This window comes from Leptonotus elevatus, chromosome 6 (assembly GCF_054856555.1).
Source record: "Leptonotus elevatus isolate MCC_2025b chromosome 6, RoL_Lele_1.0, whole genome shotgun sequence".
Classification (NCBI taxonomy): Eukaryota; Metazoa; Chordata; class Actinopteri; order Syngnathiformes; family Syngnathidae; genus Leptonotus; species Leptonotus elevatus.
In genome coordinates this window covers 8,309,983-8,337,807 of record NC_141244.1, presented here as the reverse complement: position 1 = coordinate 8,337,807, position 27,825 = coordinate 8,309,983, and the positions used below count along the sequence as shown (strand labels likewise).

Below are 27,825 nucleotides of genomic sequence, written 5' to 3'. Positions count from 1 at the left end.
GATTGGGTTGAAGTGCCAGTTTTTGATTGAGCCAAAGCCAAAGGAGCCCTGCAAACACCAATATGACTACGGTAAGGTCTTCAACTATCGAACGTCCCACCTTCCAAGTTTTTCAAATTGACAAGCCGCCACTTTTTTGTGTTGCAAGCCAAAACTTGAATTACTATTTCATTTTTTAATAGGGGTGTCAAAATGAGTGTGTTCATTTTGAGTTGATTTAAAGCCACTACTTTTTTTTTTTAACACGCAATTAATGACCGCCCCGTACTTGGAAAACTCGGGAGAATTCCAGTTGCAAGTCAGCAGACACGTTCACGTCAAAATTTAGCTGTAATAAATGTAATAATAATAATACATATATTTATGGAGACTGGGGTCTAGTCGTATTTTACAATTCTAAAAATGTGCAGAATTTCACAAGTTACTTCACGTTAAAGATTATATAGCTCTTAATATGAAAAGGAAAATGCACTGAGCTGTCACCAAAGTCTTACAAATGCAATGATGACATCTAGTGGCAGAAAAATGACCTCAACACAAGTCAATATCACACTTTTTTTTTTTTACTGTACTGTACATCTTCAGAATTTTAAGTACATTTTATGAAACTACTGTATCAGTGACTAAAGGATGCAGCCATATTTCTATTAGTTTAGCATTTTTTTCCACTTAGTATGAAAACTTAGAAAAAAATATTTTATTGTACATTTAGAACAGATGTAAAATTTTGGATTTATCAAGAGTTAACTATTGAAGTCATGCCATTAATTACGGTAAAAAATAATAATAATCGCCTGACACCCCTAATTTATTATTATTATTATTATGTATTTATTCATTTATTTTTATTATTATATAATTATTGAATTATATCAACAGTATTTGATGCACTTTCAGCTGTGCATTTAAAAAAAATTGTTTAGTTATTAAAAACATAACCAAAATATTGTGTTTTTTGTTTGAGGAGAAGTAATGGATGAATGGTGTTCCAATTGTGTGATTTTTTTTTCTTTCTTTTTTTCTGATGTCTGACTGTTTCCCTCCACAGATGCGATGAGCGTCCTGGGCTTCCTCAAGCATTACGGTCTGGAAAGCCACTTCAAGTTGAACATCGAACCCAACCACACCACATTGGCGGGACACTCGTATGAACACGACGTTGTCATGGCCTCTGCGTGAGACACCTCAACAACATGTGCACCATCTTTCGTGTGATCACACCTGAGCCTGGCGAAGCTAACGACGTCTCCTCTTCTCAGCTTTGGTATGCTGGGATCAGTTGATGCCAACACGGGTTCTCCTGACCTTGGCTGGGACACGGACCAGTTCCCTATGGACATCCGAAACACAACTTTGGTCATGAAGGTGAGCTCAGGAGCCGTTTGTGAAGCTTTCGGTTACATTTGGAATGTCAACCGTCCACGAGTGTCATCTCTCCTCCAGACCATCATGGAACAAGGTGGCCTGCAGCCCGGTGGCCTGAACTTCGATGCAAAAGTGCGCAGAGAGTCTACGGACCCGGACGACTTATTCCTCGCTCACATCGGAGCAATGGATGCTTTTGCGCGAGGACTCAGGAACGCCGTTGCCATCCTTGAAGATGGGCTTCTTGCAAACCTGCTCAAGGTATGAACGGACTTGTGTTTTGTGAAAACGCCAGCCACGCATTTTTTTCCCCACTTTTCTAACTGGCAGCGGATTGTTTGCACAGGAGCGCTACTCAAGCTTCAGCCAAGGCATCGGACTGAAAGTGGAAGAAGGTTCTGCTACCTTGGAGGACATGGAGGTAAAAGCCCAACTTCAATTACCTGCTCTATTCTTGGATTTACAGTACAGTGTTCCCTCGTTTATCGCGGGTGTGACGTTCCAAAAACTAATTGTGATAATGGAAATCCGAGTAAAAAATTTTTTTCATTTCCTGTTAGTTATATATATATTTTTTCCGTTTATTATGTATGTTTTTTTTCGTTTTGTTATGGTTTTTAGGTTATAATGAATGCTTTTTCATTCATCATTTATGTTCTTTCTTCATTTACAGTCATTTTTTCCCCATTAAAAGTATGTTTTTTAATTTAATTATTATACAGCACATAATATATTTTTTTCCCATTTATTCTAAATGTTTTTTTGTTCATACTATATATTTTTCATTTATTATATATGTTTTAAGGCTAACACCTCACCGAACACTTTATACATGCACTCGATAGGCGTTAATATACTGTACGTATCTCTTATTTAAATACAGTAGGCCTAAACACTCCCAGTGTTCAAATCTTTGTAGATTTTAAAATAATGATAATAACAATAAAATAGAATTAAACTAATATCCAAAACATTTATTTGAGAAACAAAAATATACCTGTAATGGCGATCAATCCATTTTTTTTCTGGGCGGGTATGTTTTCCTAATAAAATTAAAAGAATAATTTAAAAAAATCACACACAACAACAATAAAACAGCTCTTAGAAATGACACTCTTAATTTTAATGATGATATGAGGCTGAGAAATCCATTTTGACCGGGAGGCTCGGGAGCGCTGGTATGCCCGCATGTCCCTGTGACGTAGGGTTGGGGAAATACGGCCGCCCAAAGACCTCCAGGACACCAAGGATTTTCAAAAAGTTACCCTGCCGGCGATGGTTCCCATCCCGGGTAAAAATCTGGCGTTTGTCGGCCTTCTATCTCCGGAATGCAATGTCGTGGAGCGATGGGACGGACACAGTTGGAAAGGTCTCAAAGAGATGAATCCACGGATGCCCGTATGTGTCCGGTCGCACGTAGGGTTCGAGAGATACGGCCACCCAATGACCCAAAAAACAAGCAAACCAAAAAGCACGCTGTAAACATTTTTATAAAATCTGTGAAACAGCTAGGCTGCGAAAGATGAACCCGCGAGAAATGAGGGAACACTATACACTCAAATGAGTAAGAAATTTGTTGGATCAGTTTTTAAAAACAAAATGTAAATGTCTTATTAATTATTTATGCTATGTTTTATTTCAGGCTTTTATCCAGCAGAATGGTGAGCCAAAATCAACATCAGGGAAGCAAGAAAAATATGAATCCATCTTTAATTATTATGTGAAATAACAGATTCATTCCAGCCCATTGGAAAAAGAGATAATGAAATGACCGTGTTAATTCCACTGCTCAAACCTCTAAGAGCACATTCAACTAATTGTAGCATGTAATTATCTTGTTTATAATCGTAAGACAGTCTTGGGTGTGATGCAGAACATTAAAAGCACATTAAATGGTCTTTTATTGTTGTTTATCCACTACTAGCTCAACTAATGTTATGAAAACAGATACAAAACACATTCACAAATACCAGATTCCAGCTTATCACATCATTTTGACTTTTTCTTCAATATCCACTGTTTCCTGCTTTATTAATGTGTTAAGTATGAAGATGTACAAAATAAAACGTGCAGTAAAACTGAGTTAACAGGTAAAGTACGTTCTGCTCATTGCATGCTTAAATGGCCACATCATTGGGTCCAGCAGGTGGTGCTATTTTCTTTTCAATATCTATGTTATGTTTAATACAGAGCAGCGATTGCCTAGTTTCATGACTGTGAATGTTGTGTTTTCTTTCTTCACCTGAATGCAATATGTGGATTTATTGTATAAAATAATGAATTTAAGATGATCTGACAAAATTCAAATGAAATTGACACGCTTACAATTTTGAGCTTTTGAGCCAAATCGATGCCGTTTGCTTGTTGTAATGACCTCCAAATAAACTTATGTCATTTTTTAAACTATGAATCCAATACTATACCGTACCTATAAAACAACTCAAACGTGTATTGACCCATCTTAGGCGACCATTTTTGGTCCTTGTTCCATTGTACTGAAACTGGACTAGGTAGAGGAGTGATATATGCAATATATTTTAAGTTAATATTTTGCAGTTCATTCTAAGTTGTAACGCAAATGGCACCCATTCCTATCGATACAATCTCCTCTGCAGTTAACTTCCAACACTTTTGAGTCTCTTTTGAGTAGTTTGCTGAAGTAGTGAACGTCCAACGTGCACCTTTCTGACATCACATCATACTACTCGCCCGGCAGTCGGCTATCCAATCAGAGTGCTCACTTTCCCCCTGCATTCCAATCAGCACATAGCGTGAGCTCTGCTCACCGGTGCGTCTCATCTGGTTGGAGGGCTGGGAGTGTTTTGTGGAAGTAGCCAATCCAAAAAGGCAGCGTCTCTCTCGTTGTCATCTGATATTCAGCATCCCTCGATTCGACAAACTAACGAATTAAGATGAGTTAAGGAAAGTGAGGATTTAAGTTGGAGCACCTTGATTCAACAATGGGTGAAGATTAAATCGTCACGGCCCCAATATATATATATTTTATCAAATTGTTTCTTAATATATATTTTTTGTTTGTTTGTTTATATTTATTTATTTTTAACTCCGAGATGTGGACTTTTTTGGGACTAGCCAGCTTCACGTATCTGTACAAAAAGTCCGGAGCTGTTTGGACGTTGGCTCAGAGAGAGCTTCTGACAGCCCTCGTCTTATTTCTGTCCGTTGGACTGCTGTTGTCTTATTTCAGATATTTCCACGGCCACAAGCTCAGAATCCCTCAGGTGTTAAATTCACCTTTGAGCCTCTTGTCCATCTTGCCTGTCGTCAACCGTCTCATCCCGAAACGTTTATCACAGACCAGTCCGAATGCGGGTAACATATGTCACAAGGTAAGGATGTGTCATGTCCCAGTAGAGAAATGTTCACGTGTTCAAAATTTGTTTTATGTCGCACTACAAAGGATTTTGAGGTTGTTTATGTCTATGAGTGCAGATATAACGTTTATTTCACTGAGAAATATACAGAGCTCAGAGACACTCCAACGTCATTTCATCAGCTCTAGCCTGGTATAAAACCACGATTTATTTAAAACAATTATTATTTATTCTTTTATGGGAAATGAATGGTGATCATGCAGATTTAACAGATGTTTCTGTGTGAAATTGTACTCCACCTTGGAGACTTTTGGACGGTTAATACAAACACTGTGTGTTGTTTCTTTAAATCACAGGCCACACTTCATTTTGTGGCTTGTGAAAACTACAATTTGTCTATAACCTAATGTAAGGACAATTATGTTATGTTTTAGCATGATGTGGTGATTATTAGGTTGTAAAGAACTATGAATATTAAGTAAGGGGTTACAAATGTAATTGGCAGCCGAGCCACACACATTGACTATAAATAAATGCAGCACAGTGAGTTCAGCTTCTGGCTAGCGGATATGGTAGCCATTTCTTAAAATAAAAAGTTCCTATTGCACTTGTCCTGTCCATTTCCTAAAAAGAAGACAAAACTATTGATGGTGAACTTTCCTAAAGTGATCACATTGGAGCTGTAGATTATTCATTTTAAATGTCCTTAAATCTGTTGCTATTGACACAAAACATATGTACCTTTTAAGGTACACACGGAATCATAATTTCTGGTATAACATTACACCTCTAACAATTATGCGTTCATGTGTTTACACCATTGTAACCGGTCAACATATGTGGCCCACTATTGTACTGATACAACTCTAGCGTAAGTCTTTACTCTATGTCTCCATCTCATTTCCCTGCTAGAGCCCAAGAAGAAGGCAACAAGTGGCTAGTGCATCTTCCACATCCACCTCACAAGTTGGCTCGTCCGCCGGGCTCGGGACAGATGCTGAGCCAGATGTGGTGATAGTCGGGGCCGGCGTCCTGGGATCGGCAATGGCGGCCGTACTGGCGCGGGACGGTCGACGGGTGACGGTGGTGGAGAGGGACCTGAAGGAGCCCGACAGGATCGTGGGCGAGCTGCTGCAACCCGGAGGCTATCGAGCGCTCAGAGAGCTCGGCCTGGAAGGTCAGTGACTTCCAAGTGCTTGATACCGAGCGTGAGCTCAAGCCAACCATTCTAACTTCATTCATTGAATTTCTTTTGCAGTATAGACTGAACTCAGCTGATAACTGGTCATTTGTCATTTGCACGCATTATGTTATTGTGTGAAGGGTCTTCATATCTTTAAATTTTTTTGCAAGATATGGAACACCAGCTTCTTGGGGAAAAAAAGTAGGACTGGAGCGAAAGCTTTAAAAACACATTTTGCCACTTGCTGTCAACTAATAATGACATCACAGTTGATCAGAGATCAGATAATGACCAATCACGGCTCACCTGTTTTCTGGGTTTGGTCATGTGACGTTTGCAAACGGAGCTATGATTGGTCGGTACCTGGGCCTTGAGCATAGGTGATGTCATTTTCAGCAAGTGGCAAAATGTGTGTGTGTTTTTTAAAACTCACTCATTTACTAATTACCCCTAACTTTTAATAATCTTTTATTTTTTTTTAAATCGCGTCAGGCGATTAATTTTTTTAATTGTAATTAATTGCATGACTTCAATAGTTAACTCACGATTAATCACAAATTTTATATCTGTTCTAAATGTACAATATTTTTTCCTAGGTTTTCATACTCTTGTTAAGAAAAGTGGGGAACATTTTTTAAACTAATAGAAATAGTTCAAAATATTTTTTGACGTCTGTAGCCGTCATTGGCAGTGAATGAGTTAGGGTATTTTACATTTTGAAAATTCCTAAATGAGTCAAGTATCCCTTTAGCCATGTTTGTTGGTGTAAACGTGACAAAGTGGACCTCACAAGCATTTTAAGACAGTAGAGTCATCTGATTTATTATCTAAAAATACATTGCCATCATTTTCTGAGGTTAAACTTTCAGTTGATGGGTCAACTATGACCTGCACATAACATCATTGATTTGACTTGCCTGATCTGTCCTTGTGGCAACTACAGTAAACATACTAACCTGAAAAACGGGTACAAAAGGATATAAAAACATGCCACGAGGATGACTTTGAATTATTATTCTAAGGACCAGTTCCTATACATATTATATTTATTAATAGCAATCAACCATTTACCATTGCTCATTTCATAATGCATTATTCATCCCTCCCATCAGTTTCTGTGGAGGGTCTCGACGCCCATCTGGTGAATGGTTATGTGATCCATGACATGGAGAGCAGGACAGAGGTGGAGATCCCCTACCCTCAAGAAGAGGAGAACGTCCATTGCGGACGTGCGTTCCATCATGGCCGATTCATCATGGGCCTGCGGAAGGCCGCCCAGGCTGAGCCCAAGTACGTATTGACAGTGGACTCTTCAGCAAAAAGCAAACGTCAGCAATTCAATCATTTGTGCATTGGCGCCCCCTAGTGTCACATTTATAGAAGGCACCGTGACCAGCTTGGAGGAGGAGGCTGGCTGTGTAACTGGAATTCAGTACAAAGAAAAACACAGCGGGGACATGAAGGTGAAAAAGGGGAATTGTATGACCTTCATGTATTTTTGAAATGTGAGTGTGAACTTGCTGATGAGGATGTCTTACAGGAAGTGCATGCAGCCTTGACGGTGGTGGCTGACGGATGTTTCTCCAAATTCAGGAAGAGCCTGGTGTCTGGGAAAGCTCACATTTCTTCTCACTTTGTTGGATGCCTCATGAAGGTGCAGTTCTCTGATAGCCTCGCCAGAACACTCGACCACAACATGCACATGTGACTGTGACGCACACCCCACTTCATTTATCTAACGATTGGCTTGTACTTGCTAGGACTGCCCCCAGTTTAAAGCCAACCATGCGGAATTGGTGCTGGCCGACCCCAGCCCGGTGCTCATCTATCAGATTTCCTCCAGCCACACCCGAGTGCTTGTGGATATAAGGGGGGAGATGCCACGCAACCTTCCGCAGTATTTGGCCGAGAAAGTATACCCTCAACTGCCAGGTAATGGCGAGACATACGCCTCTACACAAGATCAAATGCCGGATAAAAGGAAAATCCACACTAACATTTAATTATCAGTGACCCACTTCCTCAAAGTAGTTTGACCTTTGATTGGAAAGATGCAATAGCAACATACTACAACAAAACTGCTGAAAATCTTTAGCACTTACGTAGTCTAATTCATTGAAACAACATACAAAAAAAAAAATCTGCTCAGTTTTAGTTTACTTACACATTCTTGAACTAAAATTAATCTGCAAATAATATAGTGTTTTGATACTGCAGCAAAAATCATTCATATATGTAAGAAACAACAATGGCTCTAAAACGGAACCTTGTGGTACCCCACATTGTATCATATGCCTCTCAGAAGTAAATAATTAACAAACCACTTCAAGCGTGGCCATAAAATCCATATCTATGCATTTTGTAGTAAAATGTCATGATTGGACAGCATGAAAATGCTTTTGGAAGATCCAAAACAAAGCACATGCAATTTTTTCTTCTTCTTTAAAGCAGTATAAATCTGGTCAACCAAGTGTAAGCCATGTGGGCAGAATGATTTTTGCGGAATCCATACTGCTGTTCATAAAGTCATTTATTCATCGACACCAACTCCTGTGAATTTCCACAAATCAATCTATGATGTGGCTCAGTAGTGTCCGTATGAACTCCCTACACCGCGTGAACATGTTCTTCAGGGATGGGTTTGAATTTCATTTTCTATCTATCTATCTATCTATCCATCTAATTAATCGCATAATTTTCCATAATTAATCATATTTTTCTACTTTTGCTTCAACTTGAACTGCCAGGAATTTCGTCTTTGTGTCCTTACCTGATCTGACGCGAAGCCGACATAATGATTGTGTCAGGGAATATGCGTTTATGACTTTTTGCGCTGGAAGGCACATTCAAAGCTTTTTATCTGAAATATCAAAGGTGCACTCTTAAAAGCCGCGCTAATCTTCAGGGGTCCATCTGAAATGTTGCCGTCGGTCACATTGACGTATTGATCGGGCACTTGTAGACATTCGGCGCACGCACTCAACGTTGTGGCAAGGTGGCTGACTGATGTCTGTTCCCCACTGCGTCTCTGCAGAGCATTTAAAAGAAGCTTTCATGGAGGCGCTACAGAACGATCGTGTCAGGTCCATGCCTGCCAGCTTCCTCCCTCCCTCTCCTGTCAACAAGCCAGGTAGCGACTCTCATTGGAAGCTGTTCATGACTGACCTCAAAATGAAAAAAGGCCTCACAGTAATGTAGTACTTTTTCCCGATTGTTGCTAGGCAGAGTTCATATGACTTCAATTTGCTGCATTTTGAATTTTTGCAGGCGTGTTGCTCCTGGGCGACGCTTACAACATGAGGCACCCCCTGACTGGAGGAGGGATGAGCGTCGCGCTCAATGACGTGCGCATCTGGAGGAGCCTGATGCGGAACATTCCGGACCTGTACGACGACAGAGCCCTGCTGCAGGTGACAGCAGACGCCACAGCCCACAATTGCCAAGCAGCATTTTTTTTGGGTTTAACCCCAAGTCAATTGCCACCTAATAGGCAAAGAAAAAATTCCACTGGGAGCGCAAGTCATCACATTCTTTTGTGGTGAACGTGTTGGCCCAGGCCCTGTACGAGCTGTTTGCAGCCACAGATGGTGAGCGTCCGGATCGGAACAAACATTGTTTGAGCTTGCAAATATATGCAAAGAAACTATTTGTCATTTTGCTGTGTTTTGATCAGAGTCACTGCAGGAGCTGAGGAAAGCCTGCTTTCAGTATTTCAAACTTGGAGGAGAGTGCATCGCTGGACCAATTGGACTTCTCTCAGTGTATGTACATAAAGATGACTTTATATTAGGGGTGTCAAAATGAGTCCATTCATTTTGAGTTGATTTGAAGTTCCTTTAACGCCACTCATTTTTTTAACGCGTGATTAATGACCACCCCTTACTTGGAAAGCCTGTACTGGGTCCACATCAAAATTTAGCAGTCGTTTATTAATTAATACATGTATTAATATATTTGTGGAGTCTGGGAACAATTGTATTTAACCATTTTAAAAATGTGCAGAATTTCACACGCTCCTTCATGTTAAAGATTAGATGGCTCTTAATATGAAAAGCAAAATGCACTGAGCCATCACCAATGTTTTACAAATGCAATTATGCCATCTAGTGGCAGAAAAATGACAACACAAATCAATATCACTTGTTTTTTTACAGTACATCTTTTTAATTTTAAATACATTTTATGAATTATGAAATTACTTCATTAATGACTAAAAGATGCATTTATATTTCTATTAGTTTAACGTTTTCCCCCACTTTTATATTAACACGAGTATGAAAATAAAAAATTTAATTGTAGGTTTAGAACAGATATAAAATTTGCGATTAATCATGAGTTAACTATTGAAGTCATGATTAATTATGATAAAAAAAAAAAAAAGAATCGCCTGACACCCCTACTTTATATTATACTTCCATGCTGTTACATACTCATCAATAATTCATTACATCATTGATTTTCCAGCTTGTCACCCAAACCAATGATCCTGATTGGGCATTTCTTCGCTGTGGCCTTGTACGCCATCTACTTCAACTTCAAGTGTGAGTCTTGGAGGAGCAAGCACAGAGCTTTATGTAAAAGTGGAGCGATCCTCTTCCGAGCCTGCACCGTCATGTTCCCCCTCATCTACTCGGAGCTCAAGCACCTGGTGTACTAAAGGACCCCTCCGTTGGTGCAGAGACAAGACCCAGTGGCGATAATGAGCAAAACGTTCCAAAAATGTGGTGCTCATCACACAGCTTTATATTGAACACTTTCAGTTTGTGAATTTATGACATAATGATTTTGCCTTAAATACCACATTACGTTTGTTGTGCCTCCCCATTGGTCACGTGCACAAGCCAATGGACAAAAATATCCTGAACATTTTTCCCTCTGAAATTAAACAGTCACTTTCTAAGCATAGAGTGATAGCCTGTACTCTTTTGGTAGTACATCAACTATTACATCATCTGATTGTAGAACACTATAAAGTAATAATTTCTTGAAAATGTAATACAATTTGCACTTTACTCAAATGAAATGTAATACCTTTTACATTGTTGAGGATTGATTACCCCCCCCCCCCCAAAAAAAAACAAAAACCTGATAATGTAATATCTATGTTCGTTTTCAGTCCAAATTCCTACATTTTTTTGTTATATACATTCACAGCAAAATTGGGAGTGTTACATTTTTGGTGTTAACTGTTTCAGAGTTGATTTCAACCCCCAAATTGTATTTTTAACTCATTTAAATGGCAGTGTTTGGAGTTATTTGACAGACTTTAATTTTTTTAAAAGTAGTGTTCCCTCGTTTTTCGCTGGGGTTATGTTCCCAAAAATACCCACAATAAATGAAATCAGCGAAGCAGTTAGCTTTATATTTTACATTTATAATAAAAGTTTTAAGGCTCTGAAACCCCCTGACAGTTGTTTAGTTTTCTCATCAAGGCATTTACATTTGTTCTCATTTCTATCTTGTTTAAACATTCGCAATGTTTAAACATTCATAAATTTGATAAAATAGGTGCATTACTGAAAAAACAAAACTAAAAAACATGCAAAAATTGCACTAAAAAGTTTACCGTATTGTAACAAGGGAACACTATACATTTTTGTCTTTTTAGCCTTTAATCGACAGGACAGCTGAAGAGTGGATTTAGTGTTAAAGTGACTCTGCAGAAAGTTAACCAAAGTAAGCCTTGATCTGAACTGCTGTTGCAAAGACTTCTGGGAGTGCTAAGTTAGTTAAATGTACCTGTTCATTTTGATTTAATGTTTTATTGTTAGTTCACTGTTGCATCAGTGTTTTTAGTGTTGTTATAGTAACGGGTCATGTGACCCTACAATGTAACAATTTCCCAAAATGGATTTTGTATTACATTATTGGTGAAATTATTACATTATAGGGTGCTACAGGTCTAAAATATTCAAGGGTGATTAAAACAGGCCAACAAATAAATGCACAAAAATACGCAAAGAAAGATGACGAATGTTAACATGTCCCTGGTTATAACCATTAATTTATTACCTTTATTCACACATCACTGATACATGGTATTCAGGTGAAATCATTGGAAGAATGACCCATATGATTCTTTGTGACTCTCCACAAGGACACAAATACTGGTGCGGAAGACCAGAGAGGGGTGGTGGGGGTGGGGGTGGTGTTGGTGGGGAGAAGGGTCCTTGGGTGAGGTTTAGGCAGCATCCCAGGTCCGTTTGCCAGCATACCTACCTACCTGTCTGACACTCACCTGGCCCACATTCCACCCCACTTCCGACCTCAGAGTGGCCCTCCTTTTCGACACATAGCATTAGGGCATAATTGATTGCTATTGGTAGCAGCAAGCTTCCTACTAACAATTAACATGGTATGGATCTAAAGCAAAAAGTACTGTACAGCTACTGCTAATAGAATCTAAGAACCTGGCCTTGACCATTTACACCAGATTAAAGTGCTAGAAGCAAACCCACCAATCCACACTTGGTCATATAGATTTACTGTATATAGCATCATTTACAGGGTAATATACATGATATTGTAACAGCTGAAATGTCAGCACAAATAGATCACTGTCACACTTAACAGCAAAATATATATGATTATATACATCCCTATATAATCAAACATAGTGATATATAATTGTCATATATGCATGTAAAACGGTTGAGCACGTCTCAGGCTTTGTGTATCAAGACGTAAAAGCTTTACACGTTCCTCTCTTGAAAGCGCCGCGGGTGGCGGCCAAAGAGCCGAGGCGGGCCCCGGCGGGGTTATCTGAGGTCACAGGACAGTTATTTGCATATTCCACAAAATCTATTGCAACACATTACTGTCTACTAACAGTACAGCCGGTGTTTGCTGGACTCACACGTACACCCACTGAACAGAACGTTACGACGATGGCTGATCTGGTTATAGCTATGTGCTTTCAGATGGTGTGCTAGGACAGTGAACGACAGGAGGACTACCACACACGATATACTCCATTAGTTTAGCCTCAAGAGGACGACCTGGAATTGGGCTGTGGGAGGGAAAACTCAATGGAACAAAATAAGCCAGCCAAATCTCTCATCTCAAACGTCACCTACCTCTCCCTTTACGTTTGCCCACAATGATCACTTGCTTTGGACAACCATGGATAGGAATGTGTTTCTCTTTGTTCTTTATTCACTCTCTGACATGAGTAACGTCCAACTGCATGGACAAAAGGTGAGTGGCTGCTGGGGGGGACGGGGGGGGGGGGGGGGGACGCCGACACCTGTCTAGACCAGTCGGGCGGCACAGTCCCCGTCCTGACCCCTTTACATCAACTCCCCACTGCGATTGCCACCGCTGGACTCTCCCCCTACGCTCCGAGGCCATAACAAGATACACACAAAAGGTCGTTTTTCCACAACAACAAAAAAAGCTCCAGAGTAACTGCAGTAGTAACGCACAACAAGCATCCGTTAGCGGGCTTCCGACCTGGGAAGCCCCGCTGATGTGCAGTTGGGGTGGGGACGTTGCCATCGTTCCAAGGAGGACGGCTCCTCAATCTGCCTCAATGCAGGACTTGTCTGTTTCCCCCGTGGTGCACCCACATTGTTACTCAAAAGCCCAGATCTCTATGTCCTGCACATAGAAATCCTCCTTTTTCGACAGCATGGGGTTCCCGAACGTTTTGCACGAGTGACTCCTGCCGTGGTAAAGGTCACCGTCCAGCCACAGGCCAAACTCGCCGCTAGGAGAGAAGAAGATTAAGTGGCGTGGTGCAAATGTTTGCCACTGCTCACAGCACTTTCTTGAAAGAGGGGGGGGGGGGGGGGAGCTCACCTTCCACCTCCGAAAGCTAAGGAGTCCATATCTCCCTTGATGAAAAACATGTTGTCACCCGTCCATTTGAACACCTGTTGGACACACAATAGTGCCTAGATCAGATGATATTGCATGACATCACCTTGTTGACATTGTTTTCTTTGCAATACTCATGAACCCAATGACAACGCATGTGCCACCTGAATAAACATCAGATCTCACAGACAATAATATTGAACAAACTCACATCTTACTAGATTAGTTAGAGGATTTCATTGCAGCAATTTGTCTCGTTTGTCCAAAGACGTGGTCACGTCCGTCAGTGACTGCGTAGATACAATTATTTTATCTAGATATTTATCAGCTATGAATAAATACACAGATGGAAGTCTGTTGATCCAGGCCAGTTTGTGCTTCTCAGTCTGTGTTTTTGTTGTTGGAGGCTTCGCGTCATAAAGCACTCGCTCAAAGATGGGCATCCGCCAATTACAGGCCGACGTAACGACAAAAGTGCCCAACTCTGATATTAATCTATATCTATATTACATTTACTAGCATCAACTATAACCACACTTAAAGTTGTAACCTTGATGTCGTGTCCTGTATGTATTTCATCAGCTTTTTCTCATACATAATCAAGAAATATATACATCTTGGTGTGTGGTGCTGCCTTGGCCTCACCCATCCTAATTATTACTATTACGCTATTATTATGAACAATCATAATTCATAATTAGGGTTGGGAATCTATGTGTACCCCACGATTGGATTTGATTTGATTCCGATTCGGATGCATCGCTACATTGGTTTACATTTTATAGTCCATGTAAAACACGGCTATCTTGTTAAAACAATTGCAGAACTCAAGGAAGAGCAAGGATTTATATTTCACACTTTTGACTTAAAGTAGCAAGGCAATCTGGTTTACAATAGTGTGTCAACACACATTTTAAAAAGTGCAAATGGCAGCATTGGCTGTAATTTTTCCTATAACAATACATTTACAACAACAAAAAAAACAACACACATTTAAATGTATCAGTCTGATTTAGCACAACATGCATTTTAATACAGAGAGTCCTCGAGTTACAGCCGAGTTCTGTTCCTATGCTGGCGACGTAAACCAAATTTAGACTTAAGTCGGATTTCACAGTTAAAGTCGATATTTACATCAAAATACATAATACAGTAATTTAAAAAAACATATTTGTGCCACCCGGAAGACGCCAGAAACAATATTTAGTGTTTCCGCACAAACATTAATTGCTGATGGAGGGGAAAGCAGAGCTAATGGAAACTTAAACGGATATGTGACGCGCCTGATGGCGAGCCGACCTGCTCGATGGACGTCCGTTAAAGGAGGAAACGACGACACAACTTTAAAATTGCGTCATTTCTGTGAAAAATTAACGAAAAAGAAGGTGCTACGGACGAGGCGCCGTAAAGTCAAAAGGCCGTAGGTCGCGTACGTTGTAACTCGAGGATTCCCTGTACTTGAAAGTTCCAGCAGACAACTGTGGCTTTTAGTTTATTTAAACTTTAAAAAAATATTTTTAATACCTCTGAATCGATTCAGAATCTTTTTAGTACGATTGATGTATAAAAAAAACACAAAAGATTACCGTTCCCCAACCCTAGTCACAATTGCAATGTTAATATTCCAATTGCTGTTAATCCCTGTAAATATTTAAAAATGTGAACAATAAAACACCCTTTTAAAAATGATGCACAAAAAGAAAAATCCAGCTCTGCTAAATGTTTGTCTGTCAGTTTGTTGTGAGTCATGTGTTGCTAGCCTGGTAGGCAGGTGAGCAGTGGATGCATCAACGCTTCATCTTCTACATGTTTTTTATTTTATTTTTTTTACATTCGCGGCTTACACCCGACACTTTTGATGATAAAATCTTCAGCCAATTTGAATGTTAGAAAGTCTGCAATCAATGGCGAGCGTGTACCTCAAACTCTGGATTGAAGGTGAAGAGGAAGGTCTCTCCTGTGCCATAAAAGCCATCGCTGACTTTAAAGGGCTCTGATGCGAGGGCGCCAAAAACCTGGAGCGAAACGGAAAAAGACACAAGACTCAGGGGGTCCAATTATGTAGCAGTGTACAAAAACGGTGTTGATGTCACGGCGTACCTGTCCATCACTATCCTTAATGACCATGAGCACTGGGGTGTCCTGTCCCTGCATGGCTCTGTACAGCGTCTTGATGCTCATGCCATGTTTGGACGTGCCAAAGGCAAGCGTCCACGGGTAACCGATGGTCCGCGGCGGCAAATTCCTTGCAAGCTGCGTGACGGAAAAGAGGAGGCACAAAAGGGAATGAAAAGCCTAAACAGGCCATGGCGACCAATGCTCAATTACATCTGCAGCGACCTTTTAACACCATCTGCCATTTCAAGAAGAGTAACATGGCTGCAAACAGGCAGCCATGTCCCTGGGGAAAGAGAAGTGGAGCGCCACGAGAGCGCTTGCTGCTGACACTCGGAAGGCTTAACAACAACTGCACGGGAATAGCAGCTTTCTTTTTGAAGATCAGCTAAAAACGGATTAAAATGCACTTTTTACTGCCTGGCACAAGAGCTCCAAACATTGTGTTGACCGTTGATCAGTCTGTGGCTTCTTCTTGTCGGTTCAGCACATTCTGCTGTAATGAGCGGCCTGAAAACGATGCCACGAGCAGATGAGGCTCCACTTGGCTCGCCTCTGCGCTGCCTGAGTTATGTCCTCGGGGTGATTACGGGAAGTCGCATATTGGCAATCTATCGGTCAACGCGCCAACTGGGACCCATTTGAAGGTGCGCGAGTGTGTGTAAAAGCAAAAGGCCTGCGGGGCCTACAACACACATGCGGCAACACGAAGGGTTGGTGACCCAGATTCGTGCATCTCAACCAGGTACCTGCTTTCTGCTGCTGATGTTGACGTTTACATTTTCACCATTCTGCAAGTGCTCACAACTCAACCATTCTGTTATTTAATAACAAAATGCCAAACAAATCAACGGCAACATTATTTATTTTTTTACATCTCCAAAATATCAGAGCACAGATTAAGCATTGGGTCACATTGCTCTGATGTCAAACCTATGCTGCTCACTACGACGGGATATTAGGGCCACATATATTCCAAGAAGAAAACTCGCAAATTTGTGAGAAAAAAACTTGAGGAATAAAACCCCTAGCAAATTTAGCGTAGCTATAGTGTAATATGAGGATTCCTTGGTGGTTAATGGGACACTATTTATAAAATGAAAAGGCAGGATGGAGACAGATTCATTCTTAATTGAATCTTTACTCGTCAATACACGGCAGCGAGAGCGACAACACTTCCTGATTCCCTATTAGCTGACTAACACTAACCAATCAGAAGCTAGCATACTTTAGGTAAATGCAAGTGAATTACGGAGTGCAGTTGATTTGACACAACTCAATTACTTGTATCCGAGTAGTACGCTACTTGTATTTCTCGTAATTTTCTGACTTTTTTTTCCTCAAGCAAATTTGCCACTTTAAAAATTTGCAAGTTTGTCTCTCTCGCAAATTTGTCACTTTATAAGTGGCAAATTTGCAAGTTTTTCCCCCCTCGGAATATTGCCCCGGCCTCTAACAAAATATATCTATATATCTGTGGCCCTAATACGCCATCGTAGCTCACAGATTATGGTCCTCAATTTTTTTTTTTTTATCTACGCTCTGGTGCAGCATGTCTCAGCATTCACACATTTTGAGCCGTCTGTCAACTGTCATGTCGGAGGGAATTGCCACTGCAGTGTTGTTATTGTTGTCAAACTGTCTTCTCTCTTTCTGTACTTGGGCAGGGCAGTCATCAGGTCACCTAAATGTTCACTGTTGAATCGACGCTGCTGACAATAATTTGGCACCAGCATGCACTGAACACAAAGCAGTTGTGCAGAGGGCAGGTGCGTAATTGTTTATTTCCTGACTCACAAGAAAGGGTAGGAGGTTTAAAGTGCATTTATGTTCATGAATTTTTCTACAAACCCCAATTTATTTCAAGTCAGGAAGTTGTGTAAAACACAAATAAAAACAGAAAAAATTTATTTGCACATCATTTTCAACCTATATCGAATTGAATACACCACAAATGATTTAATTAACATATCGTCGCTGTCCTGTGAAAAATACCTATGTCCAGTTTATGTTTATTTATTTATTTAAATTTTTGGGATGAAACTGTCTGGAGCAGGGATAGGGAACCCTGGTTCTTGAGAGACATGGCTTCGTAGTAAGAGTACTAGACTATCTTGCCAGCAGTCCAGACCTGTCTCCCACTGAAAATGTGTGGCCCATTGTGAAGTGCAAAATTCAATAATGGACCGCTGAGTAATTCAAGCAATAGGAAATAATTCCACATACAAAGAACGATTCAACAATTAGTGTGCTCAGTTGGGGACATGCCCCTGTCCCAGCTTGTTGCAGACATTGTTATTTGCAAAACAACAGACTTGATCAGTTTTGAACATTAAATATATGCTGTAGTGTATTCAATTAAACATGGGTGGGAAATAATTTGTAAACATTGCATTGCACTGTTTTTATGTATGTTTTACAGACTGTCTCAATTTCATTGCAATTGGGGTTTGCGTTTCCATTAATTCCCAAGTGAAAAATGGCTTACAAATCGTCTCTCTCAGAAGAAATTAACTTTGCTCACAGTTTTGAGCTGATGTTTGTGTATGTGAAGCTGCAGCAGGCACTATACCTTCTCAATTTGATCGGCTTCCAGGAGATCGCTTGGCTCTTTGAGGTTTGGTTTGAATGTTTCAGGCTCCAATTCAGTTTTGATGGACGTGTCATGCTTGGAGTTCACCTCCTCTTTGGTAGTGATCTACAACAACAACCACCAGTCAGCGTATTGCACATCACCAACAAGGAACTTCCCAGATTTCAGAGAGTACGGATGAGAGAGCACCACATTTACTTCAGCTACAGCTACGTTGACTAGGAGGTAATCTAGACGAGTTAGGAAGAGCTCATTTGTGCATCCAACACAGCTTTCCATTGGCATTTCCTTGACCACACTTATTTGTGTGCGTGTCGAATATAAAACGCACAACTAAAATATGCATATTTAACAAAAATATGCTAGTAATTACTAGCTTGTATGCAGACTGCTTGGACGCATTAGGAAGGAAAGCCTGCCACGAGAAGATAAGACTACAGTCACAACAAAACCTTCACAGTCAAAACAAGCCAACTTCTCTGTGCTCAAGTGATAAATGTTTGCAGTCAACTGCTCGGGAAATTATTTCATACGTGGTTTGAATAAGTTTTATGCACTTCAGAATATATATATTTTTTAATCAAAGCAGTGTGACACAATTTGGTTTGCAAATGCATTTGTGTGCAACAGCGACAACTGCTGAAGTGTGCAGTCTGCTGGAGCTTAAAAGAGACTGTGTTGGCAGGGACGGCAGCAGGGCTGGCCACATTATAGAGCGGGCGGGCGGGCAGACAGAGCTGGTCTGGGCACCTGAAGTCTTTTGCAGAGCGAGCGCAGATCTTCGCTGTTTAGAGCATCGATCCGACGGTGGTACTCCGTCATAGAGACTACCTGGTAGTACAAAGACAGGAACAGGTGCAACATAAAACGCTGCCAGGTCTATTACTGGCAATGACGAAAGGTTACTGAAGTCCAATATGTGCAAGAAGCACTGCGATGCAACAGTTCTGGACTTGATTGGGGACATTTTCTCGGTCCATTTTGCATGTTTGTGTAATACGTTTCAAAGGATCAATTTGGGATGTTGTTAAAATAGTTAAATGGTTATTCAAACTACTGCTCTAACAAAACAATGGAAAGACAAGCTACTCCAACTTGACAACCAATGCGAAGAAACAACTGCTCCACTTGAAAAATAAATATAATATGTTTAAGGGTGCAATTACACTTCAGCTTTAAATTGCCAATATCGTTTGAATGCAATTTACTTCCCTGTCTGCTGTTATTTAAGACCCATTTTCACGTGATCCATATGCAATTTCAATATGCTTCAAAACTTCAAAGTACTGAATACCTGAAATAAACCATGTACTCCCAGACGAGTAGCAGGAAGTCTAAAGGGCTGACTGAATAATAGAGTTTGAGTATTTCACAGGGTGATTTTTTTTAAATTGACTCTCGTAGTTCAAAACATGTCCCTGTTTACTTTTACTGTTTGCACAAACAACATGGCTTCAAAAACGGAAGCTAGTTCATCACAAAAGCTGAGCCAGTCCACTTTATTTCTTTTTAGAAAAGCAGTAAGAAAATTTAAATTCACACTAATAAAACCCTAACCAGACAAGATGAGCAGAAAAGCGCACAGAAAAGAACTAGCCAATCACAGAGTTACAAAGTAATTGCGTTGATCACTGTCAAAAGCATGGTTCACATTTTATGTTGAAAAATTGGTCATTTATTGACATTGGAAGATTTCATCTGCTATATGAGATTCCAAGCCGCCATTATTTTGTTGAGGTTGCCTGGCCTCACCTGTACAACTAACATGGGAACAGACCACGAGAGAACTTTTTATAATATAACATTTGAATAATATATATTCCAAAAACGTTTGTGACCTATATAACTTGTCTCAATTGAAAGAAAAAACAAACTTTTAGACAGATTTTGAGATTTGCCACCCAGTCATAACTGAGAACAGGATCTGCAGTGTAAACGAGGCTTTAAATATATGTTTTTTTTGCGAACAAAACATTATTTATCGTTTGCTTTAGTAAAAATCTAATGTGCAATTTTCCAGCACGTTACTGACCAGACAATAATTTGGTCTGCACAAACAGACAAAACCTTAATCTTGGAACAAAAGCATTCTATGTCTGACTGATTTTATCCTCATAAGCCCCTAACCATTAAAGCACACAATCCAGAGTTCAGACAGATCAACATGGTGACCTTCTAAGCATGGCTTCATTCCAACTAAGTTACACCCCATGTGGCCAACTCGGACACACAGTTCCCTGTTCTGCCAACAGCACAACCAGAAGCAGAAACGGGCTAAAATGTCTACTCTCACAGCATGATAAAACTTTATGTGGTGTATTGCAGAAAAACAAACACTGTCACAGATATTGCTTCTAGTTCCTTATAGAAACTGCTAATGTTTGTTGCCCAGGATTAATTTATTTGCTGGTGACAAGCTCTCTCTTGACAGATGCCAATAATGCCGTTAAGTGAGTTAACCACCATTCTCATAAAACATGCATCTGAGCCTCACTTCATGTCTCGCTGAAGGCACTTTAGTCATCTTGTCAACAGTCTATCACCGGGGTCCAATTTACCTCGAGTTAATAATCTTTACACAGTTCCATTTAATAAAGACAGCCAAGTGCATGCAACAATAACTTAACTATGTCTTTCTCTGATGATACATTTTCCTAGAGTTAGGCCAAATCCTTGTTCCACAAGATACTGAACATATCTTAATTTTTTTAAAACAAAAACAAAAAAGTGGCTTACAAACTAAATAAGACCGGCATACAGTGAACACGCTACAGATATAGCTTTGGCGTGACGTGTTGCACATCGGGACATGGCCGCGGCCACCATGCTGGTAGTCTACGCATTGCCTCTCCTCAAGACGATAGGAAAACAAAAAAAAATGTGGGCGGTGAATGTGCAAAAACTTTAGCTAATACTAAATGCTATCCTGGATCACAATGTACAGTCTCAACACCGATTGGCTGTTCACAATGCAGCTTTGAGTTAAAATTTTCAAACGCGAGGGAATGGGCAAATACCGTAAGCGAATTTGCGGGTGCCTGACCCCAATTGTGTTGCGTCATCGGCACCTCCTGGCATGGATCAGCGCAAACTTCACTGACTTTATATGTAATCAAGAAATGCTCAACTCATGTTCGGTCTGGTTTTTGTTACACTGCAGCAAAAGGAAGACCATTAATATGAGGTAAATGACAAAGTGGACAATAGCATTTATTAAATGTCCCCACATAAAGTAAAAAGTCCACACTCGGTAAACTTCAACGTTTAGCAACGTTACAAAATGCATGTTACCTCATACATACTTAACATATAATTTTTTAATGTTTACATTTAAGGTCAGACTTCTTCAGAGACAGTACAGGGCTCAACACTGCGACCAATTCACCCCCAAATGCGGCCAACTGTCCAGCATGTGCTGGTAAAAATTGTATCCAGTCGTACGGCGCAACGGCTCATCTTTGCATCTTTGTAATCCGTATGCATCAAGCGCCAATACATTGACGTCGGTACAATTGCCTTGTTACTTGTATTTTGAAATTGATCCATGCAGCACGTGGAAGGCGTCGTGGCTCAAAGCGGCCAGTTTGACTCATCGTCACGTGGCTGTCGAATTCCATCATCAACACAACGTCACCTCAAAATTATGTTTAATTGCCAATTAAGGACGCTAAGAAAGTTAATTAGTCTGCCATTGCATGATACAGCACACGTCTCAGGCGTTAATAACTAGCCACTAACGGGGGTGTAAACATTGACAGCGAGCCGCGAGTTGCATTCAAATATTGTCAGACATTTCAAACTCAAGACAGAAAAAAAGCTTATCAATGCATTAACCATTAATAATTGCAAATATCTAACCAATGTAGGCTTTCTATCAATCTATAAAAGCTGGCATACAATAAAAAGAATGATGGGTGTGAAATCACCTTTTATTTTTTACTTAATTATAATCAATGTTCCAACTAGTCACTTCTGTTTACAATACATACCTAATCATCTACTAGGCTTCCATCCTCCATTCTAGTTGTTGGTATGTCACTGACTCAAAATAAAGAATAAACCTGCCTTTCTTATATATAATTCTTATAACAGTTATCATCAAAAATAGGAGCGCCTTTACAGTCCCCTTTAAACAAAAGTTTTCGGAACAATTGCAGTACCTACCTATGCTAATTTCTGTTAGTCCATCTATGGCGTTTTGTATTATGTGAACATTTTGGTCTTTGAATATACTATGCCTAACTGTATTTTGTTTAGTGTGTCAGTTTTAAAGAAAGTGTGAGTGACAGACAGCTCAAAGCATGCCGGTTGCCTTTTATGGAAGGGACAGTGTGAGAATAGGTGCTAAGAAATATTTTAAATGTATGTAATTAGGAGGGATAAAATGTACATAGACTCTCTGTATTGCAAATTTGTGTCTATCGTGCGTCCGTTTGGAACATATTCCCTGTGTTCAACTGTAATTTTATATTTTCAGGCAGAAAAATATTTTTAAATATTGAATAGCAATTGACCAGCTCTGTAAAAATATATTCGTTCCAGAGACATCTAACGTAATTCTTATCTCTAAAACCCATTCATTTATTTCCACTATTAAAAACAAACTTTTAATGTATTCACCAATCACTACTGAAATGAATAGTGCTTAAAAGATCTCTTGAACATGTATTAACAGAGGAAATAAATACTGATGAAAAAACCCTGACGCAGAAAAAAGGTTGATAATACCATAAGAAAAATGTCACTGAAGCTGAAGGTAAAACAAATCAATTAAGAAGATTTTGTTTCAGCAGCTTCCACAACGGCTTCGGCACACAACAACAACAACGACGATTGAGTCACTAACATAATACATCACAGTTAACTTAAGGAATATAATGCACAACGAAACTAGAACCCGATAACCACAATTGTTCGGTTGACACCCATACAGGTTTGTTTACACGCTGGCTGAGTCAAAGTTTAGCCTCGTGTAACTCTGTTAACCTGTCCCGACGACGCCAATTTTTACTTTTTATAATCCACAATACTGTACAGTAAACTCCATATTCAACTATATGTTAAGAGCTCATCAAATGTCTTTAGCTGCCATTCTCACGCTGCATGCATAAGCGTTTGAGGAAATGACAAAAACTTCCAAGCTACCGGCAACATCGTAAATGGCATCATTATGTCAGAGGTGTCAGCTTGCTCAACAAACTTTGACAGCTCTCGCGTCTGGATTCGCTGTGATAACTGCACTGATAACGCGGTCCCGAAACACAAGCGAACACTTTTTCTATAAAAGTAACACAACAAAACCGGCTTATTTGCGAGCAGGCTAATTAGCTTCGCTAGCAAGCTAGCATGACTATCGAACCACAACAACATCGTACGTACGATTGTAGAGCGCATATACATGAAGTAAAAACAAGGAACATACACATGTATATTTCGGTGCCAGCCGTTTCTCTTGGCCCTTCACCCTCCTAGAAAACATGTCTTGCTTCCAGGGCGAGGTTGAAACCACAAAGTCACATCACAGATCATCTAACTCCCCGTGTGGATAGTTGAATACCCCAGAGAAGCATTGAGGGGTTGTGCCCTGGCAACCTTACTGTCTGCTCTGAATTATATTTTTTTTTTGAAGGTGTCCTCACGCAATACTACCAGAGTGACATCGCTGAAAGCCAATTAAAACATGGGATAAAAATAGAACATGCACCCCATTGGTTAAAAATATTGTAACCCTGTCTAAATACTGGAAAAATTAAAGCTACAGTAACACCAGTATGTCAGCCAGGTTGCTGTATACCGGATTTTAATAGTCTCAACGTTTTGTTGTAAAACAACAAATGCATAGAAACGATGTTGACAAAATTGCTGTTCTAGCACATCTGTTAAAATGAAGTTAATCAAGTTAAGTTAAATCAAGTTAAATCAAGTTAAATCAAGTTACTATTCCCTAATACTCAGTCCCTGTGGGCCTGCCTGGCTGCCTGTCATTATTTAAAGTATTAAAATAGAGCAACCACAATCAAGTTAGGCTGTAATTTCCATTTAAAGTTTTACAAGATTAAAAAGATTAAAAGACAACCCCCGATTTGTTTCCTACCAACATTTCCACATTGAGAAATTTTATACTTTGATAAAATTAGGAAACCAAAAAGTAGAACTCATGGCCTTTAGAGCACATGAAGTTTTTCCACTGCATTTTTGGAAATAATGCATAATTGTGCATTTAGCAAAAATAGATTGCTGAATGCTGACCAACAATAGCAAATGTCACACAACATGTAATGACTCTACAATACACTGAGAATCGTAAACAATTGCACAAACATGCAAAACACTTTGGTTGGAAGTTCAGAATGTGTGATTCCAAGCAAAGCAAGTATTCACATGGCATACATAAAATACATGTGATTTAAAGTCCACATAAAAATTACAATCAAATCAACGAATGATGTGGTTCACACAAATGCAAAATACAGAAGCAGTTTACAAAACTATACATTTACATTGAGCATCGCATAATGAAAGCAAAGTGTGCACATTTAATTTGACACACAATGTAGTTTACAGTACAACACATGATTCTAGTTTCACAGATGATGGATTAATAAATAATGAAGAACTGATTAATCCATGTCTGTGAGTCAATTAAACACAAAAAGCACACATGAGGCAAAGTTAGCTGGGAAGACCCTACCTCCCATTCTTTGACATTGAGGTCAGTGATGGGCTCGTTCACAGCACTTTCTGACACCTCATACTTCTTGACAACCATAAATCCAGGTTCTTGTCCCATCCCTCGGACACCCTCACCATACATATCTGGACTCCACTGCATGAAGAACACATAAAGGTGGTCTGACCTAGGAGGAGCAAATGCAGAAAATATATTACACTGGCAATTTGTTTCTCTAAACACCTGCACATTAGAACAAATATTATCTCTCATCGATTAGTTACTCAAACATTTTAGCTGCATGATAAATACGGAGCAGAGTTTTATTTAAAAAAAAAAAAGTTATTTATTATTATAAAAAATTGTTTTTTACCTAAAAACGTGTGTGCCATAAAATTATTATTATTATTGTTATTATTATTATTATTTTTAAATATCAAAACATGTGTGCCACAATTATTAGCACTCCTGATGTTAACATTTGTACAAACAAAACAGCTCAATTCTGTCTCTGGTGAACCATGTCTACAATTTTCAGTATGACAGTGTGCTTCTGCAATACAAAATATGAAAAAAATACTTGCCGGTATGATTTATGGGAGCGCTAACGGCTGTGGTGGCCAAAACATGCCTAATTAACATTAAACCGCAGTAATAAAGTAACCACCAGAGGGTGCTGGAACTGCACAAATGGAAAACAACCTTGCCTTTTTAACAAATCTATCTGCTACTGTTACAGTGTATTCAGCGTCTTTGTAGTGCATGACTCCTTCATAACCTCACATTTTCCTTACACCATTGCAAAGTTATTTAAAGACACATCATATTCCTTGCTTCCCATCTAGGAGCAGAACAAGACTTGGCTAGACTTTGTGAGTTCCTAATCAAAAAGTGAGTGCTGATTCCCGCACTCAACATGTTGCATAACTGAGAAAGCAGTAAATGGAATCATGGCTAACTAAAAAAATGACACGGATGCTTGTCTGATTCTAATGTGATTACTGGTGGAAAAGAACAGCGTGTCATTACTCAAGAAAGAAAAAGTATGACAAGCTCCAACTGCTGGTTCACAGATAAAGCTTTTGCAGTTTTTATTTCAGACTTTTTTTCCATTACACTGTGTTTCTGGCAAAACACACTTCTGAATGTATTTAAATTAAACTAATTAATCGATTAGAGTGTTCAGTGAAGTAACTCTTATCAGAGGTTTTGATACATTTTTGAAAACCTTTTTTTTTTTTTAAATACATTTTAATGAGTGTCAATTCTACGCAGATTTTTGATATCCGCGGCCAGTCCCTTATCACCACTTTTGCATTTAAAATCTGCTCCATACAGCTTAGCACAAAACATGTATAACAATTCATTTTTAAATGAACAAAGATGTATATTTGTGTACTTTTAAACTATCTTGTGGTTTATGCATCATATGTTGCCGAGTGACTGACCTTTCCTGTGGGACAGCAAACCAGTACTCGTGCTTCTTTCCCTGTTGGGCATACTGTTGCATGGATGCGCTGGCATTGGAAACAAACGTCTTCTTCATAGGTTTTCCCACCCGCAGACAAAGGAACTTGTGTGAGTGGCTCTTCCTTCTCTCTGCAGATCCTAAACGAGGAAGAGAACGTCAAATGAAAAGAAAAATTTGATTTTTTTTTAACAACTAATTTCATATTATATATGATGTAATGGCCACTACATATGACATTGGTCATTCTGTGCCAGAAACTCAATGACCAAAATAAAGGACTAGCACACACTTTAAAGTAGCACAGTCTTGTGTTGAGATATATAGATATATATAAAAAATATCGGCATAAGGCATCATCATTTCTGTACAGCTTGTTTTCTGAGAGTGCTGCTATTACTTGTGTGGGCTGCTGTGCGCAGAAATGGAGGTATATGTCCTAAAATCGTTAACTGCTTTTGTAGTATAATTGCCAGGCAGAGTGAAAATGAAAAAAACTCCCCGCCACGTTTAGTTTTTCTTCCTGAGGAAAAATGTGTGAAAATTACTGTTTAGCAGAGTCCAGCTAAAGTGGGTAAAATGAGTCACTGTGAAGCTGTGTTCCTACCTTGCATACATCATCTGTGATTTGATCACAAGCGGTCATCTTGAGGTACACCACTTCACAGCTGGCATCAGAATGCACCCTCACATTGAGTTTGTATCTCACAAACACCAAACGTACTGTTGAATTAACCCAGGTTGGATGCACAACAAACCTTTAGCTACAGTACGTCTCTTTAAATCAAAAAGGGCCGATCCATGCAATCTGATGCAATAACCCAAACAGCTACAAGAAGCCAGAAGCGACACAAAAGCTGCATTCTTCCCTCCCTAATCCCGAGTGCTCTGGTAGTGCCTGTCACCTACTATCATGACTGGACAGTGGTTCAAATTGATCTGGGCGCCAAGTCGAACTTCTGTGAATAGCTGAAGGCCATATCAATTTTGTTTATAAGAATGCACTTTGTTTCACATGATTTAGCTTGTCAGACCAAGACCAACAGGTGCATACATTAAGAGTTAGAAGCCCATCTTTACCTAGTTATCATCTCCAGTCACTGAGCACAAACAAAGGGATGCTTGACTCATTGAGCCATTTTCAGCAGTAAAAACTTAATATTTTGTCCAGAATGAATTTGATAGCTTCATTATTTTATTATATTATTCACTCCCAGCCATTTTCACTGAAGCAACCCCCTTCGCTCGTGGCTGGTTTACAGGATTTTGACAGATTTT

General features: G+C 39.6%; 3 protein-coding genes across 9 annotated transcripts in view; 2 read left to right on the top strand and 1 right to left on the bottom strand.

Annotated features, from left to right (window-relative positions):
• The window catches only part of LOC147171926 (uncharacterized), a 6,463-nt gene extending 2,877 nt beyond the window's left edge, over positions 1-3,586 (top strand). Inside the window, exons 9-14 of the mRNA XM_086078643.1 lie at positions 1-71; positions 1,049-1,175; positions 1,260-1,365; positions 1,444-1,626; positions 1,712-1,786; positions 3,008-3,586. The exon at positions 1-71 is cut by the window's left edge and continues 13 nt beyond it. Of these exons, the coding sequence (XP_085934769.1) occupies positions 1-71; positions 1,049-1,175; positions 1,260-1,365; positions 1,444-1,626; positions 1,712-1,786; positions 3,008-3,094 (649 nt within the window). The 3' untranslated portion in view covers positions 3,095-3,586. The remainder of the gene's footprint in view (positions 72-1,048; positions 1,176-1,259; positions 1,366-1,443; positions 1,627-1,711; positions 1,787-3,007) is intronic.
• Positions 3,587-4,231: 645 nt separating this feature from the next.
• sqlea (squalene epoxidase a) lies at positions 4,232-10,788 on the top strand. Its single transcript, XM_086077606.1, has 11 exons — positions 4,232-4,715; positions 5,613-5,877; positions 6,996-7,173; positions 7,250-7,346; positions 7,424-7,537; positions 7,644-7,815; positions 8,918-9,013; positions 9,151-9,293; positions 9,374-9,470; positions 9,557-9,644; positions 10,348-10,788. Exons 1-11 carry the CDS (start codon positions 4,437-4,439, stop codon positions 10,538-10,540), a joined length of 1,722 nt encoding a protein of 573 aa, XP_085933732.1. The 5' UTR covers positions 4,232-4,436; the 3' UTR covers positions 10,541-10,788.
• Positions 10,789-11,859: 1,071 nt separating this feature from the next.
• oxr1a (oxidation resistance 1a) overlaps positions 11,860-27,825 on the bottom strand; it is a 163,163-nt gene continuing 147,197 nt past the window's right edge. For 6 of the 7 annotated variants that reach the window (XM_086077599.1, XM_086077598.1, XM_086077603.1 and 3 more), the window contains 8 exons: positions 26,528-26,687; positions 25,101-25,266; positions 19,160-19,240; positions 18,389-18,514; positions 15,802-15,954; positions 15,621-15,716; positions 13,684-13,757; positions 11,860-13,591 (listed from right to left, as the gene is read on the bottom strand). In XM_086077599.1, coding sequence (XP_085933725.1) covers positions 13,456-13,591; positions 13,684-13,757; positions 15,621-15,716; positions 15,802-15,954; positions 18,389-18,514; positions 19,160-19,240; positions 25,101-25,266; positions 26,528-26,687 — 992 coding nt within the window. In that variant the 3' untranslated portion in view covers positions 11,860-13,455. The remainder of the gene's footprint in view (positions 13,592-13,683; positions 13,758-15,620; positions 15,717-15,801; positions 15,955-18,388; positions 18,515-19,159; positions 19,241-25,100; positions 25,267-26,527; positions 26,688-27,825) is intronic. The other variant, XM_086077600.1, reaches the window with a different exon arrangement.

Coding starts and splice junctions, on each gene's coding strand:
- sqlea (XM_086077606.1), top strand. CDS start 4,437: ATGTGGACTTTTTTGGGACTAGCCAGCTTCACGTATCTGTACAAAAAG. Junction 7,174..7,249: donor GCCGCCCAGGCTGAGCCCAA/GTACGTATTGAC, acceptor GGCGCCCCCTAG/TGTCACATTTATAGAAGGCA. Junction 9,014..9,150: donor CTCTCCTGTCAACAAGCCAG/GTAGCGACTCTC, acceptor GAATTTTTGCAG/GCGTGTTGCTCCTGGGCGAC.